The sequence below is a fragment of the Oncorhynchus mykiss genome, chromosome 10 (assembly GCF_057628025.1).
Source record: "Oncorhynchus mykiss isolate SJ-2025 chromosome 10, ASM5762802v1, whole genome shotgun sequence".
Taxonomy (NCBI): Eukaryota; Metazoa; Chordata; class Actinopteri; order Salmoniformes; family Salmonidae; genus Oncorhynchus; species Oncorhynchus mykiss.
Genome location: NC_143031.1, coordinates 5,842,227 through 5,859,244, shown reverse-complemented (window position 1 = coordinate 5,859,244; position 17,018 = coordinate 5,842,227). Strand labels below are relative to the sequence as shown.

At 45.2% G+C, this 17,018-nt stretch overlaps 1 protein-coding gene across 1 annotated transcript; it reads left to right on the top strand.

The window, feature by feature from the left end:
• Window positions 1-2,816: 2,816 nt before the first annotated feature.
• On the top strand, window positions 2,817-9,570 carry LOC110491262 (protein ABHD15). The gene is made up of 3 exons (XM_021564603.3): window positions 2,817-4,546; window positions 6,774-7,003; window positions 7,277-9,570. Exons 1-3 carry the CDS (start codon window positions 3,665-3,667, stop codon window positions 8,322-8,324), a joined length of 2,160 nt encoding a protein of 719 aa, XP_021420278.3. The 5' UTR covers window positions 2,817-3,664; the 3' UTR covers window positions 8,325-9,570.
• The last annotated feature ends 7,448 nt before the right edge of the window (window positions 9,571-17,018 follow it).

The window sequence follows — 17,018 nt, the reverse complement described above, 5'->3', positions numbered from 1 at the left end:
ACAATTCGACTACACTTTGTACGACTGGAGTTTTACTACGATAGATTACTGGGTAGCCTACTCTGCTGACCTGGACAAACAATCAATAAAAGCGACTTTGGAACAAAGAGGAAAGAGACAAATAGATAGAAATATTTATATTTCTAGAATATATAGAAATATATATAGAATATATAGAAAATATATAGAAATAGATTATGACAGGAGGAAACTTTTTTTTTTACAATAAACAAAACTTTTAAGTGCCACTGACCCAACAATAATGAGTGAATATGCTCTCCTCTGGTGCCAATAAAATAGGTATATCGCCTAACGTTACTGTTGTTCGCTCAACTAAAAGAAAGAGTTCGAGTATTTTCAAAATCTTCTCTTTACCATTTGCTTTCCAAACTGTTTTCCCACAATTTAATTGAATATTGCAATATGCCTGTGTAACAGTATAACTTTAAACCGTCCCCTCGCCCATACCGATACCGATTGAAACACTATTTAGCGCGCACCACCGCTAACTAGCTAGCCGTTTCACATCCGTTACACCTGGCTGGGTCTACTTTTTTTCACTGACAGTCGCAACTCAACAATCATCTATTTGGTATTTGCAGCGTGCAAATAAATACATTGTGGATTGTTTTAAATCGAATTGCCTACAGCTCCCTTTCCTTCCCGCTGTAGGCAATTCGATTTAAAACAATCCACAATTTATTTATTTTTTAAGGCTACGGGAATCTAATGATCCTCTGTGGCCAAAACTTGCTTTAGTAGTCTATTTTGAATGATTTTATTTATGTATAGACAGGAGTAGGCTAATTAGGCTATATACACTACATGGCCAAAGGTATGTGGGCACAAGCTCATCGAACATCTAATTCCAAAATCATGGGCATTAATATGGAGTTGGTTCCCCCCCCTTTGCTGCTATAACAGCCTCCACTCTTATGGGAAGGCTTTCCACTAGATGTTGGAACATTGCTGCGGGGACTTGCTTCCATTCAGCCACGAGAGCATTAGTGAGGTCGGGCACTGATGTTGGTTGATTAGGTCTGGCTCGCAGTCGGCGTTCCGATTAATCCCAAAGGTGTTCAATGGGGTTGAGGTCAGGGCTCTGTGAGGGCCAGTCAAGTTCTTCCACACCGATCTTGACAAACCATTTCTGTATGGACCTCACTTTGTGCATGAAACAGGAAAGGGCCTGCCCTAAACTGTTGCCACAAAGTTGGAAGCACAGAATTATCTAGAATGTCATTGTATGCTGTAGCGTTAAGATTTCCCTTCACTGTAACTTTTTTATTTATTTAACTAGGCAAGTCAGTTAAGAACAAATTCTTCCACCCGGACGACGCTGAGCCAATTGTGCGCTGCCCTATGGAATCGAACCAAGGTTTGTAGTGACACCTCTAGCACTTACATGCAGTGCCTTAGACTGGGAGCCCTTTAAGGGGCATAGTCCCAACTGTGAAAAACAGCCCCAGACCATCATTCCTCCTCCACTAAACTTTACAGTTGGCACTATGCATTGGGGCAGGTAGCGTTCTCCTGGCATCCGCCAAACCCAGATTCGTCCGTTGGACTGCCAGATGAAGCGTTATTCATCACTCCAGAGAACGTGTTTCCACTGCTCCAGTGTCCAATTGCAGCGAGCTTTACACCACTCCAGCCGACGCTTGGCATTGCTCATGGTGATCATAGGCTTGTATACAGCTGCTCGGCCATGGAAACCCATTTAATGAAGCTTCCATTTAACAGTTATTGTGCTCACGCTGCATCCAGTTTGGAACTCGAGTGTCCACATACTTTTGGTCATGTAGTGTAATTTTGGTAATTTATTTAAATGTACTTAGAGAAAGATTTACCTAGCCTATGAACCTATGTTAATCTACTATACCCCATAGTAGAAAATGATATGTTCAGAAGCAAGGTAAAACATACCTCATAAAGTGTAGTAAAACGTTCAGGTTTCAATGTTTTTATGTTTTCCAATTGCGTACTGCCTCCAACTCATTGCAAAGTGGTGTGTGACGTGCTGATGAAGCCTACCTTCCGTGGACTATGTATTTGAATGGTGAATGGGAAGCGCTTCAATTACCAGTTGTGAAATACAAATATGAAGAAGAAAAAAAAATGATCATGGCCAAAAACCAATTTTTTTTTTAACACGTGATTGCATTTAGAATTGTTTCGCAGTGATTGGGCTTATTAGACCGCTGTCCGAAAATATGTTCTGCTCGAAGACTGAAATTCCTCTCCGTGTCTGTATGACGTGTGTGTGATAAATAAGATACATAACACGTGCCAATTTAATTCCACGAAATTATGCAAATGAACGCATAGACCGATAAGCATGACAGGTCAAATGTATTTCCATCAACTGGCCTTATTTCTCTCTCTTCTGGACAATTGGTCGGTGCCAATTTTATTTATCGGCTTTTCAAAAAAAAAAAAATTAAGGCCAAAAGCCGTAATTACCACTAACCAAACCCTGGTGTGTCTGTGTAAGCAACATAGAAACCATAGTTTATCACCAGCCTATTGTTGATGTGACCACTTTGATTGGTTGAGTTTAGATATTCATGTTTGCTCAGGGTTTGCTCAGTCCAACACGTGTAACTGTTATCTGTTTACCCAAATTGCCAAATTACCTTCTCTATGTAGACATGGAATAAAAGTGTTGTGTCTGTTCTTTTCACTCTATATCTATGGTGAGTTTAAGCCCAGCACTGATTGCTAATGATTTAGAGAGGGAGGGAGGGACTAATGGGGTTGGGAAAGAGGGATAGCGGAGGGTGAGAGGTATATTTGGTATCTAAAAGAGAGAGAGAGAGAGAGAGAGAGAGAGAGTAAGGTGACGTGCTCTCCCCCTCACCTTTTTTCTCTCAGTCTATTCTTTCTGTCACTCGTAGAGGTTGAGCAACACTAACTGGCTGCTATATTAGCAGGGGACAAAGGGAGAAACAGTGGAGCCAACACTGCTGCAAAGACCTGGTATACTAGATCAATGGACTGCTGTAAAGACCTGCTATACTAAATCACTGGACTGCTGTAAAGACCTGCTATACTAGATCACTGGACTGCTGTAAAGACCTGCTATACTAGATCACTGGACTGCTGTAAAGACTTGGTATACTAGATCACTGGACTGCTGTAAAGACCTGCTATACTAGATCACTGGACTGCTGCAAAGGCCTGCTACATTATACAAGATCAATGAAATGCTGTAAAGACCTGCTATACAAGATCACTGGACTGCTGCAATGACCTGCTACATTATACAATATCACTGGACTGCTGTAAAGATCTGCTATACTAGATCAATGTAAATACCTGCTATACAACCCTGGCTGTACTAGCTCTCTGGGCGATCCATATCTGTTACTCAGGGCCACATTCAGTAGCCACCAAATGAGAGAAAATGTTGTGAATGGGAAGAGGTTCTAGCTGACCTGAAAAACTTGAACTTGTAGAGTTCTAGACCTGGACATTCTGGAGTTCTAGACCTGGACATTCTGGAGTTCTAGACCTGGACATTCTGGAGTTCTAGACCTGGACATTCTGGAGTTCTAGACCTGGACGTTGTAGAGTTCTAGACCTGGACGTTGTAGAGTTCTAGACCTGGACGTTGTAGAGTTCTAGACCTGGACGTTGTAGAGTTCTAGACCTGGTTCTAAACATGGTAACAATGGCCACTGACCAGGATGTCGTCTCCTCCTGTGAGTGGGAGTGTGACAGGGTGTTGTACCTCCTGCCCTCCCTGCTGCTGTTCCTGCTCTACCTGGCTCTCCGCTGGCCCCCGGTACAGCGAATGGCGAGGCTGGGGGTGAGGGCTGCCGCCTGGTGGCTGTGGGTGGCACTGTGCTGGGTCCTGGAGCTCCCCATCCACCACCCTCACACAGAGCCAGGCTGGGGCAAGGAGAGGGGAGGAACGCAGGAACAGGAGCATGGATCATCCCCAGGCCTTGCCATAGGACCGTCAACAGAGAAAAGCTGGGGTAGGGAGAGTGGAATGGGCCTTGGCTTGGGATCACATCCAGCCCTCTCCCCAGCCTCAGGACCCACTCTAGCTTGTAAGCCCACAGCCCTGGCCCGGTTCCTGCTCCAGCACTGCTGTTCCCTGGCCAGACCCAGACTGGCCCCATGGCCCAGGGGGGACCCCCACCTCCAGACCCTCTCAAGTTTGCTATTGGGGGGCCTGACTGCAGGAGACCAGGGACAAGAGGTCAACTTTAACCGAGATCACCTTCTACTGAAGGACGGGGGGGTAGTGGCTCTGGACTGGGCTGTAGGCGTAGGTGGGGGAGAGGCGGTGGGACGGGAGAGAGGGAAGGAGCACCATCCTGGGGGGAAGGCATTGGGCTGCCACACCTCCACACCCCCAATCCTCCTCCTCATCCCTCACTACTGGGGAGGAGTGACGCCCCACCTGAGAGGTCTGTGTAGAATGGCTCTTCGTCAGGGTTTCTATTCCCTCGTGTTTCACCGTAGGGGCACGGGGGGGTGCCCTCTCACCACGCCACGGCTGACTGAGTATGGAGACTCTGTTGACCTGATGCAGGTACACAATAATATTACTATAATAATTGTATGGTCTATAATTGACCTAATAATGATATTGTGTATAATGTTGAACATACAAATGCTGAATGGGACGCATGCATACAACGTGGTCTCAGTACTCTGACATCTCAGACTTTACAGTTAAAGTCGGAAGGTTTACGTACACCTTAGCCAAATACATTTAAACTCAGTTTTTCACAATTCCTGACATTTAATCCAAGTTAATATGTCTTAGGTCCGTTAGGATCACCACTTTTATTTTAAGAATGTGAAATGTCAGTATTATAGTAGAGAGTGATTTATTTCCGCTTTTATTTCTTTCATCACATTCCCAGTGGGACAGAAGTTTACATACACTCAATTAGTATTTGGTAGCATTGCCTTTAAATTGTTTGACTTGGGTGCGTTTTGGGTAGCCTTCCTCAAGCTTCCCACAATAAGTTGGGTGAATTTCAGCCCATTCCTCCAGACAGAGCTGGTGTAACTGAGTCAGGTTTGTAGGCCTTCTTGCTCGCACATGCTTTTTCAGTTCTGCCCCAAAACATTCTATGGGATTGAGATCAGGGCTTTGTGATGGCCACTCCAATACCTTGACACAACTTTGGAAGTATGCTTGGGGTCATTGTCCATTTGGAAGATCCATTTGCAACCAAGTATCAACTTCCTGAATGATGTCTTGAGATGTTGCTTCTATATATCCACATCATTTTCCTTCCTCATGATGCCATCTATTTGTGAAGTGCACAGGTCCCTCCTGCAGCAAAGCACCACCACAACATGATGCTGCCACACCCGTGCTTCATGGTTGGGATGGTGTTCTTCGGCCTGCAAGCATCCCCCTTTTTCTCCAAACATAATGATGGTCATTATGGCCAAACGGTTCTATTTTTGTTTCATCAGACCAGAGAACATTTCTCCAAAAAGTACGATCTTTGTCCCCATGTGCAGTTGCAAACTGTAGTCTGGCATTTTTTATGCCAGTTTTGGAGCAGTGGCTTTTTCCTTGCTGAGCGGCCTTTCAGGTTATGTCGATATAGGACTTGTTTTACTGTGGATATAGATACTTTTGTACCTGTTTCCTCCAGCATCTTCAAAAGGTCCTTTGCTGTTGTTTTGGGATTGAATTGCACTTTTCGCACCAAAGTACGTTCATCTCTAGGAGACAGAACGCGTCTCCTTCCTGAGCGGTATGACGGCTGCGTGGTCCCATAGTGTTTATACTTGCGTACTATTGTTTGTACGGATGAACGTGGTACCTTCAGGCATTTGGAAATTGCTCCCAAGGATGAACCAGATTTACGGAGGTCTACAACTTTTTTTGAGGTCTTGGTTGATTTCTTTTGATTTTCCCATGATGTCAAGCAAAGAGGCACTGAGTTTGAAGGTAGGCCTTGAAATACATCAACAGGTACACCTCCAATTGACTCAAATTATGTTAATTATCCTATCAGAAGCTTCTAAAGCAATGACATAATTTTCTGGAATTTTCCAAGCTGTTTAAAGGTACAGTCAATTTGGTGTATGTAAACTTCTGACCCATTGGAATTGTGATATAGTGAATTATAAGTGAAATAATCTGTCTGTAAACAATTGTTAGAAAAATGACTTGTGTCATGCACAAAGTAGATGTCCTAACCGACTTGCCAAAACTATAGTTTGTTAACAAGAAATTTGTGGAGTGGTTGAAAACCAACCTAAGGGTATGTAAACTTCCAACTTAAACTGTAAATGCACACCTAGGTCCCATCCTAGTGAGACCATTGAGCTAGTCCTAGAACCCTCCTAGCGAGACCATTGAGCTAGTCCTAGAACCCTCCTAGTGAGACCATTGAGCTAGTCCTAGAACCCTCCTAGTGATACCATTGAGCTAGTCCTAGAACCCTCCTAGTGAGACCATTGAGCTAAGTCCTAGAACCCACCTAGTGAGACCCCTCCTAGTGAGTGTAGCAATATCAGTAAGTTAGCTAGCTGGTTTTCTAACAATATCAGTAGGCTAGCTAGCCGGTTTCATAACAATATCAGTAAGTTAGCTAGCTGGTTTTCTAACAATATCAGTAAGCTAACTAGCTAGCTGGTTTTATAACAATATCAGTAGGCTAGCTAGCTAGCTGGTTTGAGAACAATATCAGTAAGCTAGCTAGCTAGCTGGTTTTATTACAATATCAGTAAGCTAGCTAGCTGGTTTTATAACAATATTAAACAACCTTTAACCTTGTGTCCTCCAGACAGTAGCATATGTGCGTAGCCGGCACCCGTCCTCTGTGCTGGTAGCGGTGAGCGAGGGTTCTGGTTCGGGCCTGCTGCTGTCCTACTTGGGAGAGTGTGGCTCCTCCTCTTACCTGACGGCTGCAGCCTGCATCTCACCTGTCCTGCAGGGCCAACTGTGGTTTGACACGCCCCTGCCGCCACTCTACCGCTGGGCAGTGCTGATCCAACGCAAACTGCAGCTCAGCAGGTAGGAGAGAGATGATGATGATGATTATCGTTATGATGTTTATGTTAACCCACAGACCAGTATTACACAGTGTACCTTTTTGATGTCATTTCCCCCTACATTATCACCTTCAGGATAAACGTTGACGGCTGAACCGTAAATTACCTGGAAAAGTCCATTATAGTGTGCCACTCTAACAATGCCTGGCATTGAATCCCGGCCATGGTGACGATGGGGTTGGTAAACTGAGCTAAAGCATCAGAGATGATGTTCTGACTTCTTCTTCCTCCCCAGGTATGCCAGTGCCCTTCGTGGGGTGTTAGATGTAGACAGGGCTCTCCACTGTTCCTCCCTCAGAGACTTTGAAGAGACCCTGTTCTGCTCTGCACTGCGACCCAATATCCCCCACCACCCAACCAGTCACACACCGACCCCAGGGGCCAGAACCGCCAGCGGGACACCAACCACCAAACCAGGGGCTACTGTACCCCCCCTGAACACCCCCCATCTGACGGGACCCCACAACACCAAACTGGAGGCCATGCCCGGTGCCAAAACCATCTCCCTCACCCTTGCCTCCACTCCCAGGGTTCCAACCACCAGAGCAGGGGACACAGCACCCCACCAACACACCCCACACCACTCAACAGGACCCCTCCTCCCTGGGGCCTCCACACACATCCCTGGGGCCCCAGCCTCCACCTCTGGAGCCAGATCAGGTGCCAGAGGGGCCACTGCTCCCCCACCCTCCCTTAGGGGAGCTGGGGTAGCAGGGGTATCAGGGGTAAGTGGGGTGGCATCCTGGGTGCTGGGGGAGCGGGGTCGTCCTGCCAGGGACTGGGAGAGTTACTGGGAGAGGAACGAACCTCTGAGGGACGCAGACGAGGTGGCGGTTCCCGTGCTCTGCCTCTGTAGCCGTGACGACCCCCTCCTGCCGCCCCCCTCCACCCTGCCACTCGCCCTTTTCCAAAACAACCCTTATTTCTTGCTGGCGCTGACGGAGACGGGCGGACACTGTGGGTTTGGACTGGAGGAGGGAGGACAGGGGGAGGGAGAGGTGGGAGGTAACTGGAGTAGTGTGTCTGTGTTGGAGTACTTCAGGGTGGTGGCTGAATTTCTGAAGGGGGAGGAGAGGAAGGGGATGAGGTGGGGGGGAGTACGGGCATGGGCAGGGGGGGGCAGAGGGGCGGTACCATGCTACCCCCCCCGGAGGAAGAGGAGGGAGTCCATGATGAAGAGAGAGAGACCGAGCACACAGTCACACACACAGGAACACCTCTATGATGGAGGGGGAGGAGGGGAGGAGGGACAGTTTACCTGGCAGAGGTCCTACACACGTTGAGAAAGGAGGGGAGGATGGAGAGAAGGTGGAAGAGGAAGAGTGAAATAGGAGACACCCCAGAGAGCACTGATGAAAGAGAGAAAAGGAGGAAGATGAGGGGAGTACAGGGAAAGAAAACTAATAATTTTAAGACTGGATCCAATCCGATCAGAGGTAGATTCGCGTTATAGCAAGCTTGACATATAAAGGTAATTTCCGATTGAGCTGACGTATGCAGTGTTTACCGTGAATTGGGTCTCCGCGAAGGCGGGAAAGTTGCCTTTAAAATTTGCATAGCTGACAAAAGCGCGATCAAATTTAATCCTCTCGCCCTCCTTAGATATGGCTGAGGTTTGGACCACAGGGGGTTGGTGTCACCTTAATTGGGGAGGACGGGCTCGTGGTAATGGCTGGAGTGGGAAATGGTATCAAATACCTCAAACGTGTGGTTTCCATGGTTTCCAGGTGTTTGATGCCATTCCATTCGCTCCGTTCCGGTCATTATTATGAGCCCGTCCTCCCCTCAGCAGCCTCCCTTGGTTTGGACACGTGCTTTTCTACAATGGACAAATTCGGATTGGTCAACCAAAGTTGAAAGAGCACAGTGAATCTGAATGTCCCATTTAATCTCGAAACCCAGAACCAAGTCTTGCGTGTGTCCAGCTACTTGGAGAACAGTCTTGTTTATTGAATGGGTTATTGAGTGGTCTCCTCCTGAATCAGTGTTACTCAGAACAGGAGATGTGGGATGCATCCCCATTGGCACTCTATTCCCTATATGGTGCACTACTTTGGACCAAGGTGACTATATTCCTTTTATAGAGATCATGGTGCCATTTGGGATGCAGATGTGTTCTTCAGTCGCAGCAGGAGGGAGGTGGGGGTACATGTCACTTCCAGCCTACCAAAAAACAATTAATGCATTGATCTATCTGTGATTCTAACAGGCACTCTGTGAGCTTAGCTTTCATAAGGAAACAGATGGGACCGGGAATGATTCTAGCATAGATATAGACATAGAATGGGTGGTAGAACTTATCTTGCTCTTAAATCTAGAACAGACACAGCACTTCATGGTTTATGACAAAGACTCAGACAGAAGCATAGTCCAGCGTCTTTAAATGGGAATTTCAGTTCTATGGTTTTGTATTTCTGTATATTAATATAATAATATATTAAAGCTACAGTACAGTAGTATTACTTGAGCCATGTTTGCTCGTTATTTGTGTTTATGCTATTCTGCATCAAATAAAACTTTGTCACATGCGACGAATACAACTCTCTCTCTCTCTCTCTCTGTCTCTCTCTCTGTGTCTCTCTCTCTCTCTCTCTCTCTGTCTCTCTCTCTCTCTGTCTCTCTCTCTCGCTCTCGCTCTCGCTCTCGCTCTCTCTCTCTGTCTCTCTCTCTCTGTCTCTCTCTCTGTGTCTCTCTCTTTCTCTCTCTCTCTTTCTCTCTCTCTCTCTCTCTTTCTCTCTTTCTTTCTCTCTCTCTCTCTTTCTTTCTCTCTGTCTCTCTCTCTGTGTCTCTCTCTCTGTGTTGACTTTACTGTGAAATGCTTTACTGACAATATTTACCAAGTAGACTAAAATAAAAAGTAACACAATGAGAATAGCAATAACGAGGCTATATACAGGGTGTTACGGTATAGAGTCAATGTGGAGGCTATATACAGGAGGCACCGGTACAGAGTCAATGTGGAGGCTATATACAGGAGGCACCGGTACAGAGTCAATGTGGAGGCTATATACAGGGGGTACCGGTACAGAGTCAATGTGGAGGCTATATACAGGGTATTACGGTACAGAGTCAATGTGGAGGCTATATACAGGAGGCACCGCTACAGAGTCAGTGTGGAGGCTATATACAGGAGGCACCGGTACAGAGTCAATGTGGAGGCTATATACAGGGGAGCACTGGTACCGAGTCAATGTGGAGGCTATACACAGGGTATTACGGTACAGAGTCAATGTGGAGGCTATATACAGGAGGCACCGGTACAGAGTCAGTGTGGAGGCTATATACAGGGGGTACCGGTACAGAGTCAGTGTGCAGGGGTACAGTCTAGTTGATGTAATCTGTACATATAGGTGGGGACGACGTGACTATTCACAGGTAACAAACACACAGCGAGTAGCAGCAGTGTAGAAAAGGGAGGGGGGGGGGGGGGGGGGGGTCAATGTAAATTGTCCAGTGGCGATTTTATGAATTTAATTATTCATCAGATGTTATCAGGTAGTTCTCTGTATAAAGTACGTCTAGGCTGAATCACAGGTGACTAAACTAAACGGCAGGTAGAATTATTATTATTTTTAAAACACAAAAGATTGCCAGTCTTTGTTTTGTATATCTAGGCTGCTAAACAAACAGCCTAATCAGCGTAAACAGGACCAGAGTCCTGCTGTCTGGCTGATGTGTTTACAAGAGAAGAAGAACAGCACCAAATACATCAGCCATTACAAGTGTTTTCAAGGATAATCATGGTAAACACCGTCCAACCAAATGTTTACTTGCTGGTTCCTTCTCTACAATGCAACAACAATAATACACAAGAATACAAACATAATGTACATTTCCCAGTCGAGTAGAATAAACATTTTAGCATAAGTATAATACAGCAAGAACCATATTTACACAAGTATCAGAGAAAAGTGGTTTGGGGCGGCCGAGTGTTTAAATTGTGCAGTATTAGCAATAGTACATAAGGGTCTGGTAGCAGCAATTGTGTAGCCTGCGTGTGTGTTTGGTTTTACTATCCTTGTGGGGACCAGAAGTCCTCACAAGGACAGTAAAACAAGGAACATTTGGACAAGTGGGGACCTCCTCCCTATAGGTTGACTCATCGTTATTGGTTATCAGGCCTACAACTGACTGGTGTCTTTAGCAAATTTGATGATAGAGTTGGTGTCGTGCAATGCTACACAGTCGTGGGTGAACAGTGAGTACAGCAGAGGGCTGAGGACACACCCCTGGGGGGCCCCTAAGGGAGTACAGCAGAGGGGTGAGGACACACCCCTGGGGGGCCCCTAAGGGAGTGCAGCAGAGGGATGAAGACACACCCCTGGGGGACTTCTGTGTTAAGAGTCAGTGTAGAGGTGTTTTGTTACCAATCCTCACAGGTGTGCTCGTCAGGAAGTGCAGGACCCAGTTCCAGAGGGTAGTGTCCAGACCCAGGGCTCTGAACTTGGTGACGAGCTTGGAGGGGAAACAATAGTGTTGAATGATGAACTGTAGTCAATGAACAGCATTCTCACATAGGTGTTCCTCTTGTCCAGATGTGTTGCGGCCGTGTGAATAGCGATGGAAACGGCATCTTCCGTAGATCGGTTGGAACGGTAGGCTAGCGAGTGGGTCCGGTGTGCCTGGCATGCTGGCCTTGATGTGGGCCATGACCAGCCTCTCGAAGCACTTCATGATGACCGGGACAAGTGTGACAGGGCGATAATCATTTTGGCATGTTACCTTGATTTTTTTGGGGGGGTGGGGGGGGGGGAGGACGATGGTGATCTCCTCGAAGCACCCCCCAGCTGGTCAGCGCACATTCTGAGGACGCGGCCAGGGATGCCATCTGGGCCAGCGTTTTTGTTTTTTTGTTGAGTAATCACTCTTCTGAGAGTTTTCCTCCAGTTTCCTCTCAGAGAGCAACAGCACCTGGACGTCCGGAGCGGCAACCGTCTTTCTGGATGGCTCGGTATCGTCTGCCTCGAAGCGAGCATAGTAGGCATAGCTCGTCTGAGAGGAAGGCAACACGCGGCTGGATTTGTTGTCTGTAGTCCTTGCGTAGGACAGGTCTTGAGTTGTCAAAGATCTATTCAAGTTTGAGTTTGTATAGTTTTTTTTGTTATGGATTTGCGTAGCTCATAACCTGCCTTTTTTTGATAATTTGAGAAGAAATGATGGATCGATATTGAATTTTAAAAAGCCTGTTATATTAACTGATGTGCCCTTTTAATATATATATATATATATATATATATATATATATATATATATATATATATATATATATATATAGCTCATGGACAATTCAATAAATATAAATAAAGACTTGCTAAAGTGCCAAAATTCAGCGGTTTTGAACCCTGTGTCACTTCTAGGAAGATTTTTTTTTTATCCCACTTAGCCACAACATTTCTCCATGTTTTCACCATCATTTGTAAAGTCCTAGTTATATTGTTGTTTTGACAATAATCTGAAGATTATTATTTATTTTATGTGATTAGTGATTCGTTTACGTCTGTCCCTTAAGGTGAACCAAACTCTCGTTTTAAATATGATGAAACTATTCCTTTTTCATAGTTTTTTTCTTCCAAAAGAAACATTAAACATCTAATAGTACAATCAGTGAGAGTAGTTAACCCCGGTGTCCTGGCTAAATTCCCAAGCTGTCCCTCAAACCATCATGGTCACCTAATCATCCCCAGTTTACAGTTGGCTCATTCATTCCCCCTCCTCTCCCCTGTAACTATTCCCCAGGTCGTTGCTGTAAATGAGAACGTGTTCTCAGTCAACTTACCTGGTAAAATAAACGGATAAATAAAGAAATAAACCAGCAGGTAAGTTGGTTCTACTCTTTTTTCGTGTGTTTTTTTTTTGCCATTTTCTGGTATTTTGTGGTGGAAAACTGAGTGGGTCGAGCTTGAACACGCCAAACCCATTAGACAGTCTAGAAAGGTTTGAACAAGAACACATTTTCTTTGTGAAGCTTCCATTCCCTCCTTGTTGCACACCACACCGCTTCCATTCCCTCCTTGTTGCACACCACACCGCTTCCATTCCCTCCTTGTTGCACACCACACCGCTTCCATTCCCTCCTTGTTGCACACCACACCGCTTCCATTCCCTCCTTGTTGCACACCACACCGCTTCCATTCCCTCCTTGTTGCACACCACACCGCTTCCATTCCCTCCTTGTTGCACACCACACCGCTTCCATTCCCTCCTTGTTGCACACCACACCGCTTCCATTCCCTCTGTCACAAGGGGATTTATGGCTGATTTAAGATACAACTGTGACTTTATTTGGCACTTAATAGACGCTATAGTCATTTTTTTTTATACGGTGGGGCAAAAAAAGTATTTAGTCAGCCACCAATTGTGCAAGTTCTCCCACTTAAAAAGATGAGAGGCCTGTAATTTTCATCATAGGTACACTGATAACAAGTTCAAACAGGTGCCATTAATACAGGTAACGAGTGGAGGACAGAGGAGCCTCTTAAAGAAGAAGTTACAGGTCTGTGAGAGCCAGAAATCTTGCTTATTTGTAGGTGACCTTATTTTCCACCATAATTTGCAAATAAATTAATTAAAAATCCTACAATGTGATTTTCTGGATTTTTTTTTCTCATTTTGTCTGTCATAGTTGGATATTACCTATGATGAAAATTACAGGCATCTCTCATCTTTTTAAGTGGGAGAACTTGCACAATTGGTAGCTGACTAAATACTTCTTTGCCCCACTGTATACGGGGGAAAAAAATCCATCATTCATATCTCTACTCCTGTTTCCATTGATCATCCTTGAGATGTTTCTACAACTTGATTGTAGTCCACCTGTGGTAAATTACATTGTTTGGACATGATTTGGAAAGGCACATGTCTGTCTATATAAAAAGGTCCCACAGTTGACAGTGCATGTCGGAGCAAATACCGAGCCATGAGGTTGAAGGAAGGACAACCATCAACATTTTCTGCAGCTTTGAAGGTCCCCAAGAACACAAACTTCCAGAAGGACAAACATCTCTGCAGCATTCCACCAATCAGGCATTTTATGGTCGAGTGGTCAGACGGAAGCCACTCCTCGGTAAAAGGCACAACAGCCCGCTTGGAGTTTGCCAAGAGGTACCTAAAGGACTCCAACCATGAGAAACAAGATTCTCTGGTCTGATGAAACCAACTCTTTGGCCTGAATCAAATCAAATCAAATGTATTTATATAGCCCTTCATACATCAGCTGATATCTCAAAGTGCTTTACAGAAACCCAGCCTAAAACCCCAAACAGCAAGCAATGCAGGTGTAGTCTAGTCTCCCAGTCCCTGCCGCTGAAACACATCCCCACAGCATGATGCTGCCACCACCATGCTCCACTGTAGGGAAGGTGCCAGGTTTCCTCCAGAAGTGACGTTTGGCAATCAGGCCAAATAGTTCAATCAGACCAGAGAAGCTTGTTTCTCATGGTCTGAGAGTCTTTTTGTGCCTTTTGGCAAACCCAAAGCGGGCTGTCATGTGCCTTATACTGAATAGTGGCTTCCGTCTAGCCAACATCCGTAACGAGCGGTTCCAGATTTCCAACATCCGTAATGAGCGGTTCCAGATTTACAACATCCTTAAATAGCGGTTCCAGATTTACAACATCCGTAACGAGCGGTTCCAGACTTACAACATCCGTAACGAGAGGTTCCAGATTTACAACATCCGCAACTAGCGGTTCCAGATTTACAACATCCGTAACTAGCGGTTCCAGATTTACAACATCCGTAACTAGCGGTTCCAGATTTACAACATCCGTAACTAGCGGTTCCAGATTTACAACATCCGTAACGAGCGGTTCCAGATTTACAACATCCGTAATGAGAGGTTCCAGATTTACAACATCCGTAATGAGAGGTTCCAGATTTACAACATCCGTAATGAGAGGTTCCAGATTTACAACATCCGTAACGAGCGGTTCCAGATTTACAACATCCGTAACTAGCGGTTCCAGATTTACAACATCCGTAACGAGCGGTTCCAGATTTACAACATCCGTAATGAGAGGTTCCAGATTTACAACATCCGTAACTAGCGGTTCCAGATTTACAACATCCGCAACTAGCGGTTCCAGATTTACAACATCCGTAACTAGCGGTTCCAGATTTACAACATCCGTAACTAGCGGTTCCAGATTTACAACATCCGTAACTAGCGGTTCCAGATTTACAACATCCGTAACGAGCGGTTCCAGATTTACAACATCCGTAATGAGAGGTTCCAGATTTACAACATCCGTAATGAGAGGTTCCAGATTTACAACATCCGTAATGAGAGGTTCCAGATTTACAACATCCGTAACGAGCGGTTCCAGATTTACAACATCCGTAACTAGCGGTTCCAGATTTACAACATCCGTAACGAGCGGTTCCAGATTTACAACATCCGTAATGAGAGGTTCCAGATTTACAACATCCGTAACTAGCGGTTCCAGATTTACAACATCCGTAACGAGAGGTTCCAGATTTCCAACATCCATAACGAGAGGTTCCAGACTTACAACATCCGCAACTAGCGGTTCCAGATTTACAACATCCGTAACTAGCGGTTCCAGATTTACAACATCCGTAACTAGCGGTTCCAGATTTACAACATCCGTAACGAGCGGTTCCAGATTTACAACATCCGTAACGAGCGGTTCCAGATTTACAACATCCGTAACGAGAGGTTCCAGATTTACAACATCCGTAACGAGCGGTTCCAGATTTACAACATCCGTAACGAGCGGTTCCAGATTTACAACATCCGTAACTAGCGGTTCCAGATTTACAACATCCGTAACTAGCGGTTCCAGATTTACAACATCCGTAACGAGAGGTTCCAGATTTACAACATCCGTAACTAGCGGTTCCAGATTTACAACATCCGTAACGAGAGGTTCCAGATTTACAACATCCGTAACGAGAGGTTCCAGATTTACAACATCTGTAACGAGAGGTTCCAGATTTACAACATCCGTAACTAGCGGTTCCAGATTTACAACATCCGTAACTAGCGGTTCCAGATTTACAACATCCGTAACTAGCGGTTCCAGATTTACAACATCCGTAACGAGAGGTTCCAGATTTACAACATCCGTAACGAGAGGTTACAGATTTACAACATCCGTAATGAGAGGTTCCAGATTTACAACATCCGTAACGATCGGTTCCAGATTTACAACATCCGTAACGATCGGTTCCAGATTTACAACATCCGTAATGAGAGGTTCCAGATTTACAACATCCGTAACTAGCGGTTCCAGATTTACAACATCCGTAACTAGCGGTTCCAGATTTACAACATCCGTAACTAGCGGTTCCAGATTTACAACATCCGTAACTAGAGGTTCCAGATTTACAACATCCGTAACGAGCGGTTCCAGATTTACAACATCCGTAACTAGCGGTTCCAGATTTACAACATCCGTAACTAGCGGTTCCAGATTTACAACATCCGTAACTAGCGGTTCCAGATTTACAACATCCGTAACGAGCGGTTTCCGTATTAGCAGGGAGGGGTACACGCATCGCCCTCATGCCACAATGTTTGCAAACACAGAAAGGGGCTTATAGGGAATGAAACGCCATACCTGACCCACCATGTGACCTGATGTCAAAAAAATCTCTGGTCATGTGATCGGTTTATACATCTTCTTTGAGGAAAGCTAGAAGGATTCGTATTATTTCCACAATCATCTACTGTCATTGTCTTGCAGAGTTGTTGAATAAGCAGTATGTACGCACGCACACACACAGAGACACACACACACACACACGTATTCACGCTGAACACACACACACGTATTCACGCTGAACACACACACACACACACACGTATTCACGCTGAACCCACACTACACTCTGACAGGACTCAGAAGTACCAAAATGACTTTATTACAGTCGATTCTTTGTCCAGTAGCCCTCTTCCAACAAAAACATTAATGACAAAACATTACATTTGTCCCTTAAAACTTTAGTTTCTCAAC

Bases quoted from the DNA above. Each gene is read 5' to 3' on its own strand.
- LOC110491262 (XM_021564603.3), top strand. From the start codon at position 3,665: ATGGTAACAATGGCCACTGACCAGGATGTCGTCTCCTCCTGTGAGTGG. The intron at 4,547-6,773 runs GTACACAATAAT...TGTGTCCTCCAG, and splicing joins ACTCTGTTGACCTGATGCAG to ACAGTAGCATATGTGCGTAG. The intron at 7,004-7,276 runs GTAGGAGAGAGA...CTTCCTCCCCAG, and splicing joins CGCAAACTGCAGCTCAGCAG to GTATGCCAGTGCCCTTCGTG.